General features: G+C 39.5%; 1 protein-coding gene across 2 annotated transcripts; it reads right to left on the bottom strand.

Moving 5' to 3' along the window:
• Positions 1-1344: 1344 nt before the first annotated feature.
• On the bottom strand, positions 1345-10988 carry LOC122086367 (putative 1-phosphatidylinositol-3-phosphate 5-kinase FAB1C). Of its 2 annotated transcripts, none has more exons than XM_042655140.1 (11): positions 9098-10857; positions 8133-8903; positions 7866-8019; positions 7414-7758; positions 5020-5865; positions 4600-4931; positions 4383-4509; positions 3926-4090; positions 2211-3770; positions 1857-2123; positions 1345-1741 (listed from the first exon to the last, which is right to left on the bottom strand). In XM_042655140.1, the coding sequence occupies exons 1-11, from the start codon at positions 9661-9663 to the stop codon at positions 1487-1489; spliced, it is 5388 nt and encodes a 1795-aa protein (XP_042511074.1). In that variant the 5' UTR covers positions 9664-10857; the 3' UTR covers positions 1345-1486. The 2 variants fall into 2 exon arrangements, with proteins under 2 accessions (XP_042511074.1, XP_042511075.1); XM_042655141.1 differs by lacking the exon at positions 1345-1741 and having other exon boundaries at positions 2090-2123; positions 2211-2251; positions 2347-3770; positions 9098-10988.
• Between the last annotated feature and the right edge of the window lie 218 nt (positions 10989-11206).

Here is an 11206-nt window from a genome sequence, read left to right on the forward strand (position 1 = left end):
TATATTCAACTATCATGATGTGACCTATGATTAGAGTCTTGGGTGGAGAAATTTCTCTTGTCTCCATCCATTATGAGGTGATCATATGGTTGGATTATTTGACATATGAGTTACATTATTAGCTCGTGCTTCCTATTATACAAATTGAAAAACTGTCTTCATCAACCATGATGTGACTCTATGATTAGGCTTTCAGTAGACAAGTTTAACTATATTCATCCAATATAATGTGACCTTATGATTGGACTCTTGGATAGGTGAAGTTTATTATAAAATCACACTTCCTACTAAACAAATTTAAAATCTATCATCATCCATCAAGATGTGACTCAAATATAAGACATACAAGTATAACTTGTCTTCATCCACCAGGATGCGACCTTATGATTGGATTCATCACCATGATGTGACCTTATGATTTGGACTCTTGAGCATACAAATTTTATTATAAACTCCCACCCCATTGTACATAGTCCAAATTTATCTCCATCCACTATAATGTAACCCTCCCTATAATTGGATTGCAAGTGAGTTTCATTATTAACTTTAGCCGCCTATCAGTTAGAATCCAAACTATCCTTTTCCAGTCCAATCCAGAAGTTAATATGCCGCGAGTTAAAAAAATTATATTTTCACCCTGAGTGAAGGGAAACTCGGTGTAACAGATAATAAGAGAACCACCAAACACTCCCATGTGGATGAAATTGTAACAAAATTCAATATTATGAGCAAGTGCATGATATTTAAGATTAGTAATAAAGCATGTGGCAAAATTATTAATATCACAACACAGAGTCTGCGGAAGCACGAAGGAAAGCTGTGATCTTGAATATCTTCTGGGTCCTCAATTCTCAATCAGTCCTCACATATGATGAGCTTCTCTTGAGACTTGTTTTCATGCAGGAATAGATCATTTGTTTCCAATTCAAACCTGAGCCCACCTGGGTTAGGTTCATCATGAGCTTTTTTAGGCCTCTCAACTCACCCCAATCAATCTCACTCTAACTAATCGAGTCATTTGTTTCCAATTCAATTCTATTCAAATTCATGATTGTTATTATTTCTAAGCTATGCATGTCTTTCCTTACTTCTTCTAGGGTCAATTTAAGTCTACACTCTGGCTCTTTTAGTTCCTTCAATCTGAATCAAATCACCCCCTTTGTACTAGAGCATTCAAAGGTCTTAATCTGTCGCACATGTCCACACCACCAACTCAAACGACTCTCGTGACATGTCCATACCACCACCTCAAACGACTCTCACACAATTTATCATGTTCAAAACAACTCCTCAATTAGCTGTGAATTTTAGTCATGTCCTATGAAAAAAAAAATCAGAATAAAATAGCTTGAACTCAAGTCTTTTTATTCAAGATAGTAGATTACAACAATAACAATTGACACTGATCCACTTGTTTTATCTAGGATCAGCTCATTGTTGTGAAAAAAATTAATAAGGAATAATTGAAAAGTAAAAAAAAGCACTTTTAAGGGGTCCATTGGTCAGGAACTGTAAGAAAGTAGGTGGACATTGCTTTTCTGAACCTTTTCTTGTACTGCTTGGGAGAGATAACTGTTGGAGATTCATTTTTGGGGCCACCAAGAATACCTGAAGCCTTCACCCATGTCTCCAGATGCTTGTCCCATGTATATTGCCTCATGAAATCAATGATCCCTAAAACCAGTTCCTTCCTCTCCTCATCCACTCCAACCACCAATGAATAATCCATAACATCTACTGACTGAGATAACAGAACCAGGATAAAAGAGAAGCAATTGAGAATATTGAATGACAGAAGGAACAGCAAACAAATTATCTCAATAATACATCTATATCACAAGCTCGAGAAAATTTACCTCTAGAAAGGATGTATCATTCCAAACTGCTCTCTCGAGGCTTCTCTTGGCCCTGCTCCCAAGAAATATGGGTTTTGAGCGCACATCTTCCAATAAATTCATATCCCACAGCACATTGTCCTTCCCTGTTGTATCTGGATTGTAGCGAGATCGAGAAGAGCCCTTTAGATCATAAACCCTTGAGATACTTCTCCTGAAGAAGAGATTCTCCATCACCATTAAATCCATTTTTGTCTCCCTCCCACCTTTCGAATGCTTCACAGTGACCTGTCAAGGAGAATATATATGTAAGCAGATGGGAAAAATGAAAGAGCTTCCACAATCCACAATCGACAACACAGATCAAGGCTCAACCTTATAAATACCAAGGACTTTAGCAAGGCAAGTTGGGCTTCCTGAAGCAAGAGAATCCGTCAAATATTTGAAATATTCTGGTGCGAACTCCTCAAAAGAATCCAACTCTGTCTTAGTGACTTGTTTTATAACAAACCTCTCATCCAATGACTTGGCAAAATATGCATTGCTCTTCCCACCCTGAGCACTCCATCTTCTGCAGCGGCTTAGTGAACGTAAGAAATCCACTTCATTAGGACAGCATTTCTTCCTAAGATCATCAAATTCCTTAGCAAAATAACAGGTCACCGCGAATTTTGTTTTGCCTGTGGTAGATGACTTGTCCTCGAAAGAGATCTTCACATGAGGAGATCTCTTGTGATCTGAGAACATGCTCCCTAATGTCGATGATACATGATCAGATCCATAACTTCTTTGGAGGATGTCATCGGAGTCTAAAGAGCTGAAGGACTGCAAAACTGAAAATGTAGAAGCTGACACATGATTATAATAACCTGATAGATTGTAGGCATCCTCTTTGTTGCTCTCATTTGCACTCCATACTCCTTCATGCTCATCCGATTTAGCCATCCATTCCTCATAGTCCTTGGAAATAAGAGCATAGGAAATCACACTGGTGGGTTCCTCATCATAAACAGCAACAACAATGTTATTCTTGCCTGTTAGTGGAAGTAATAACCGAACCCCTTCACTAGCCATAACTGAAGCAAAGGAAATGAAAAAAGGGGAGGGATTGATGATATTTAATTTCTTGATCTCCCTTGTCAAGACATGAGAGTAGGTCCTTCGCATCTTAGCAACAGGATTTCTAACCACACCCCTGTAATCTCCAGAAGCTTGTAAAGACCTAAGCGAGGACAAATGCAATGCAGTCTGTCCTTTCCGTATACTGTCTTGGATTCTTAATGCAGAATCGAATGAATATACCCTCACTGGAGACATGATCCTTCTGACAGATGGCTGATTCCTCTGACTTCTAACACCAACGGACCCACCATGGTTCCCATCAGGTTGTGATGCTCGAAGAAACAGAGGATCCATAGGTTGTTGCCCCCTACCTGTCCATGCTGAATCTATTTTATCAGAAAGATTCGAGGCAGAAGAGGGGACCCTCTCCAAGGATGTATTCTCGACTGGAACCTCTCCATCTACTGGTATGTCCAGCAGCTGCTGATGATGGCCAGAGGTCCTCTCGAGACTTTCAAGATGACCACCCTTGAGAGACATGATTTTTGACGAGTCCATTTTGGTCAGTTGATTTAAGCCAATCTCCATGGGTTGCAAATTAGGCTCTGCCATCAGCTCTGACTTATTTTCTTCATGACCAGAGCCAAGTTCATTTGTCCATGATCTCGACTTGACATAAGTTGACATTTCCTGAGCGGAAGGAGACTTGGAAATTGAACTCCTTGCTCTAAGAAGAGAGTTCAATGAACATAATTTGCTATCCCAAACAAAAGAATTAATTAAGAGGCAGCGTCCCAAACGGTTGAGCTCTAAAATATCAACTGATGTCTGACCTGGGTGCCGATCCTCCATGCTAGATGGTTGTAACAAATTCTGTCAATATGCAAGTAAGAAAAGTTCAATGCATGAACGCTTGAATAATACCGCGGGGGTGGGGGGGGGTGGGGGGTTCAAAGATATAGACATCAGTGAGTTGGAAAGTTTTATTGAAAGTATGTGTTAAGATCAAATATGTAAGAGATACTTACATCATATTCATTTTTCTCCTTTTTCAGAAGATCTTTCAGCTCCATAACACGATTATGAAATTCAGTCATCTCTGCAGGTTCATGCCCAACATATGTACTTTTCTTTTCAATGCTTCGAAGTACATCAAATATCTCCGCATGCAAGGAGTCCTTTTTCTTGGAAAGCTACAAAAGAGGTAGAGTCATCGGAATGAGATCAAATTGGAATAAGAAAGTTTACCAAGATAACAGAACAGTTACCAAACAGACAAAAGGAAGGGGGAAATAAACAAAAAAGATGCCAAAACAGGCTCAAGCTTTTAGATCAAATCAGATTGAAGCCAGATGAAGCAACAAGTTTAAACCCAACACATCCACTAAGAGTGGTTGGAACCGAACAGTAAGAAGCAGAGATACAAGTCAGTACATATTGAACATAATTTGAAAGTAGTACTCGACTAGCAGTTAGATTGCAAACCTCCTCTGCTTCTTTTTGGACCCATCTTTGTTGAGTGTGGCCATTGAATTCCAAAACTGAGGGAGGTAAATGAACAGAGAGGATATCAATAGGGGCATAACGGAAGAATGCAACCATGCTTCCAGATCTGTTAGAGAGAATGATGAAACAATCATGATCAACAGTTCTTCTATTTTGTGGGGAGAAGATTAGGGGAGACAAATTTCATGGCACATACCCATAGTAACGAAGACAGTCCCTCTGAAGAGAATGACCACAGCTTGCAACACGATTAGCAGTTGCATGATTGGAAAAGCTAAGCTCCAAAAATTTTCCAAAAGAAAGCCCCCATGCAGCATCTGACATAAACACTCTACGAGTTGCAGGTGGAATGCCATCCTTATGTGCACATTTGAGGCATCGGTGCCACATCCAGATCTTCCCATCGCGCTCTCCGGATAACTTCAGTGAGGGAATGCTCTTAACATTTACTGTAAGACTGCCTTGCTGGTGAGTATAGCATAGAACATGAGCTTCTGGAGGCTCATTACAAGCCCTGCAGAAGGTTCCCTGGCAATGTTAAAAGCAATGAATTTAAGATTCCACACTGTAAATGAATACAATAAAGTTCAGCAAGAACCAAGTTACAGAATTAAACCTGATCAAACAAGTCATCACACAGAAACCTTCCAAGGGGCTTATCAAAATTTCCATAAAACTTAATACGCAAGAGCCGTGATCGTTCACAAATTGTTCCTTTCAGCACACAACGGCTAGAAAAGGAAACCAATATGCTCTGATGATTGTCAGCAGCTGAGAAATATTCCCCCGTGACCTCATTCAAACTAACCTCTTCAGTCTTCATGAGCTCCAGAACTCCTCCTTGCTGCCTATGATTTCTTAAAGTCACGTCCTCTAGAATGGAGGCTTCCGGCAATACATGTTGAGAATGACTTCCGGTATTAGAAGGAAGCGCAGAAGAGCCCCTTAAGGAATCATATTGCAACTGGGTACATGGTTGCTTAGGAACAAGTGGGAATAAATGCTCAATGTGTGAACCATGGAGTTCCATTCCAACCCCAGGGTCAATAGCGCCAGGAGAGGATGCAGACATATGACCGGAATTAGTGTGCTGACATATGGGTTCAATTTCTCTGAATGTCAAAAGACCTGTGAGTCTCTCATTTTGAGTTAAGACATCTGTAGTTGGTTGATAAGATGATGTCACCAGTGGGTCACATGCACCGACAGGATGGGATTCATGGGTTAGTTCCGGGCAAACAGGAGGCAGAGTTGCTCCAGAGATTACAGAAATGGCATGATCGGCTCTAGTCACCCTCTCTGGTATTGTAATTGGGGATTCCAGGGAAGTCTTAGGCAGACTTGCACCCTCATCAGCTAGAAAGGAGGTCTCCAAAGACAAATGATAGGCTGCAAATACTGCATATTGAACTACATGTTTAACCTTCTTTAGTTCTTCACGACATGTGCCCCTCAGAAGGACCTATGGAAAAACAATAGATTAAGTTGATCAATGCTGAATCATCCTACCTGACAACACACACACACACACACAAACAGGGGGGGTGGGGGGGAAGAGTTAAGAGGTCAAACTAGCAACATGAATTATAATAGGAACCATGCCAGCATGCTTAGGGAAAAGGATTTTCAGGACCATCATGTAGTTGATATTAGACAACCGAATCAAAGGTATGGAATGAAATAAGAAACTGCACAATATGCAAGGAAATTCTTCATCCTCGTGCTCGATATTGAGTTTGGTATGTCACTCAACAAATGAGTAAACTAGACAGATATGTACCAGGAGTCCAGGAGGGAGTCATACCAAATATTAAAACCCATCCTTCATTCAAAATTACAATTGATGCCATAACCAAAGGAAACCCCATTCTCCCCACTCCCTCGTGCATATTTATCCATGGACCAATGTTGTTGAGAATGGTCAGTGCCTCATACCATTTTGGCAGCAGAGTGAAAAAGTTTAACTGCCCAATCCTTCAATTTCAAATGGAAACTTTGAGAGAGAAAAAATATATATATATGGGATCATTGAGCCTTGGCAGTCCATCCGAACGGTCCAACCATAGTTATCAAGCTGACGCCTAGGCGTCCAGGGCCTCCAGGCGGCTCAGCCTGGACTGGCTCCTTGGTCGCCTACATGCCTAGGCATCGCCTTGTTGGTGTCGCCTTGACTTTTTACCATCCTACATCGCCTTTGGTCACCTTACGCCTTAGTAACCTTGGGTCCAACCACCCAATAATGAAGATCCTAATTAAACTTAGGTCCTACATCACCTTGGATCAGCTTACACCTTAATAATCTTGGGTCCAACTATCCAGTAATGGAGATCATTGATAAAATTGTGTCAATCCCTGACATCACATGTGTATTAATTATTATTAAAAGACAAACTGCATCCCTTCCTTGTGATGCAACAAGAGGAAAACCAAACCCTCTTCCTCCTAATCCATATATTCCCGAAATCACTCTTCTAGTTATCTCAAACCTATCTTTTCCCAATTCTCAGCATTCTCTCTCTGCTCTTTGGCGACTTCATGGGTCATTCACAAACAAGTTCCCAAATATTATTGTAACTTGAAGCAGAGATCCTCATGCTCAATGCTGAGTTTGGTATTGAGAGTTGAGACTAGAGAATATTGGGGATTGCATGACCCAAGGTGGTAATAAATGAATAAATTAATTAAATTGTGTCCAAATAAGCATCATATAGTGCTTCTAGACTACTTCACAACCTTTTACGATAAATGGTGCAAGATTCTGCTAGGCATGGATTCCACATTACATAATGGCATGAAAGCACCTGTAATATCATTCCCTTATCCAAATCTGGAAGAGGATTTCAAAATAAACTAGACATAACATAAAATCATAATTCATAAGAAACCTTCTCCACGGAAGGAAGCAAGTCATACAACCCTGAAATTTGAATTGATGATAGAACAATCTTATGTTGAATCTCATATCTTAATAATGACAAATATCATAAAAAGGATGCTGTGTAAACATTACCGTGCAACCCAAGCGCCTTGGACAACCTTCAAAAAACATCAAGGTCTTAGACGATTTCTTATTGGGCTGATTTGAAGAAAAGCATTCTTCAGAAACTCTCTCCAATCGAAAAGTTTCACAGTGTCCCATTCGTGCTTTGGGGAAATCATCAATTGATGGAACAATAAGAGCACCAGTACACCTGGCTATGCGCTCCAACAATGGTCTCTTTACGTTCAATACTAAAGAAATTTCCTTCGCCAAAAGATATTCCTGAGCATATGAAGACACGCTTTTCTCTACTAGTAAAACATTAGGACGATGGGCCTCTATCTTTGAAACAACCATCTTGAGATGATCGATTTCCTATCTCATAAAAAAAATAAATAAATAAATAAATAAAAAAGCTTCAATGTTATTGACTAATCTAACGACAACTAGGAGGAAATAAAGATGTATAAGACTGGAAAAACCTGTTGGAGTAAGGTATCAAAAGATGCCAATTGATTTGAAACTCTCTGGTACTCTAATGCCCCAGCCAAGAGAAGCAATCTTGGGTTTTTGTATTGTGACGTCATGCGTTTGTGTTTTATATTTTTTGTACAAACCACTCCCTTAATAAGGGTGCTATGAGCAAAGGCAAAAAACAATAAATGAAAGTGTCAGTTTCAATAAATAAACAGGAAAAAGGAAAAGATGTCAAGTATCCAAAATACACCTTAGCTTGTTAAAAACCATACCTTTCACCTCGAGTTCCTGACACTATACACTTAATCTTTACATAATCACCGGGATCCATACTGCTTCCCCTGCTTGTATCTGGTTTCACAAAATTAGCAGCTTGCCATGCAACTGATGTAACTATGTCCAACCAATCTTCCCCACCATTGTCATTTCCTATACAGATGCCTTCCCCTTGTAACAATTGTGATACAAGAGCTCTAAGATGCCCATGTATCACAACTCTAAGAGGTTCCTTCTGTCCATCATTCAGCTTCTCTGCAACTGGGAACATATCGCTGTTAAGACTACTAGATGAGAACATTGCACTGGTCTCTCCAAGATCATCCTCCTCAACATCATATTCAAAGCAATTGTTCTCTGACTCATCCTCTTCATTATTAGCCAGTGGAGGACACCAAATCATACCATTGTTTTCAAAATCTAATGGCTGCTGTACCTCTTCATCATCAGAGAAATAATCGTTGGTTTCTGGATCCTCACATTCTGTTTCTGTCCTTCTTAAATCGGTCATGGTCTCTTGATCAAGGGAGGCATCATTCTGGTACTCTGCGTTTCCCATCTGCACCTGTTGTACAGAATAAACTGCTCTAGGAGTGCGAATCATTCTATAAGGGCTTCCCAGTGGACTTGAACCTCCCGACGTGACACTGTAAAACTCATATCTAGTGCTAACACTAGTTGAATCTATATCAGAAAAGTCTTGCCAGTATTCACTTGATGGACTCAAGAAATGCTCCCGAGTATCCTCTCCATCTTCCTCATCACTCCTACATTCATATGAAATGGTGATATGAAACATTCATGATGCATCAACGAAAAGAAGCAAACTTGTTAGACAAAGAACTCAAAAGCCCCCCTATGGCACAAGTTACAAACTAATGAAAAAGATTCACTATTGCTTACTCTACTGGACATTAAATTAAAAGAAAAAAAAAAGGGGAAGAAGAAGAAGGTAACACACCTGTTAGAAGAGCAGCGAATGGAAACTGGAGAAAGGTAACTAATGGATGATTCCATACTGCTGGCAGTCACTGCATAGGGAGAAGAACCATGACTTTCTTCTTCAAGAAAGTGTGTGAGATGATCACTCTGAAACGTTTTGCTATTATTTTCAACATTTAAAATTTCATTACTTAAACAGGAAACTGCCAGTTCGGGACTCCACTGGGTAGATGAATGATCAATTTTATCAACGTAATGTCCCCCGGCTTCATGCCCAACATTAGACCCAAAGCAGAACTTGCAATATTTGACTTGCCTCCCATCCTTGATGGTTTCGCAACCAACTGATACAACAGAAGCACCCATTGCCTGCACACATTTCCCGCACAACACACGACCACAGCTTTGACAATGGTTGTGAAGGCTGAACTCTGTTAAGTGCATTTCACAATTAAAACACATCCTGCAACCATTGTCAGACATCCAGATTTCCCTCGACATACTGGATAAATCAATTCCTCTCCAAGGGGATCCAAGATCTATCTTGTCTATGAGATCTAGAAGTGAACTATCAGGTACTCTCATAGAAGGTAATTGCTTCCAGGCATATCAATCGGTCTCTCCAGCAATCAAAACCCGCCACAGATGTGCCACAGATGTTTCTTCTTTTTCTTCTAAGAACAATTTTACTCCTTATTCTCAAAAAGCTAAAAAGTTTAACAAAATGAAAATTATAGAATTGATCGCAAATCTATGAATTTCCTTAAAAAAATTTAGTTTTTTTTTCCCCTCCACCAAAATATGTTTAAAAAAAAAGAAGAAAAAAACTATCAAACCCACGATAAAAACGGTGAGTAAGTTTTCAAGGAATTTGGTGAAGGAAAACGTTAGAGGTTTAATTTGTAACCTTCCAAGAAAATAAAAAACAATGGAATAACCTCCTAAATCCCTTACTGGAGACTGAAGAGGGTCATAAGCAATTCAGTGTCTCCAAAAGTAAACAATTAAAACAAGCATAAACCCCCATAGAGAATCAGAAAAAATCTCAGGGATCAATTCAACAAAAGAAAGGATGAAACATATACAATTTACATCAAATCAAATAGTAGATTGGTTGACAAAAGCACAACTTTCAGTTTCAACAACAGATGGGAGCAAACAGGTTCCCTAATTCACCAACCACAACAACATCAATGGCCACAAACCCTAAATAAGACCTGCTAACCGATCCCTGAATCATCAAGAATGCATCCGATGAACGATTCAAGCATCAAATAAACAGAACCCAATTCGGAAAACAAGTGAGACGGTAAGGAGAGATGAAAACCGCCTAATTTCTCAAATCAACAGTCGTGAAGAAGCCCAAAACAAACCAGAAATTCCAGAAACATAAATACCCATTTTCAGTTCTTTATGAAAAAATCAGAGAAAAATAGCAAACATCTTAAAAGATTCCTCAAATCAAAATCGAACAAAAATCAAAGAAGAAGAAGAAGAAGAACTCATCTGAAGTGGGTAATCCGCTAAATAACGGGGAGTATGAGAAGCATTAGCAGAAGAAGAAGAAGTACGGAGAAGATTCCGTTCCTCTCGGTATCTACTCGCATCTCAAACGGCACCAGTGGGTAGTGCTTTCCACCCATTCTTTCCCGGCGAAGCTTTCATTCCCCTCAAAATATTTAAAAAATTCACATTTAGGAAGAAATAGCTCTCTTCACACCTTTTTTACCCAAAAATAAAAACTCTATTCACACCTTACCCATATTTATTATTTATGTGTTTTGATTACATGTATTTATTCTACGAAAACCATAAAAAAAAATGTATTTAAGCCCCATAATTGTATTTTAATCCTCTCTCCCCAATCCCATGTTTGGTGTCTTGTTTACAATCTCTCTTTCCATGTCCGTCTCAGCAATCAGTCATCCCAGAGGAATAATGAGGTACAGATAGAGAGAGAGAGAGAGAGAGGTTTTTGTCTGGAATTGTTTGGCGATGGGCTACATCAGACCAATGTGGCGTGCCGAAAGAGTGGATTTTTCATTGAATTCTATCCCTTGTAGCATTTTCATCCACCTTGTGTGTGACTTCATCTTCTTTGACAATTCTCATAATTTAAAGGTAATTT

This window comes from Macadamia integrifolia, chromosome 8, assembly GCF_013358625.1.
Source record: "Macadamia integrifolia cultivar HAES 741 chromosome 8, SCU_Mint_v3, whole genome shotgun sequence".
NCBI classification, from domain to species: Eukaryota; Viridiplantae; Streptophyta; class Magnoliopsida; order Proteales; family Proteaceae; genus Macadamia; species Macadamia integrifolia.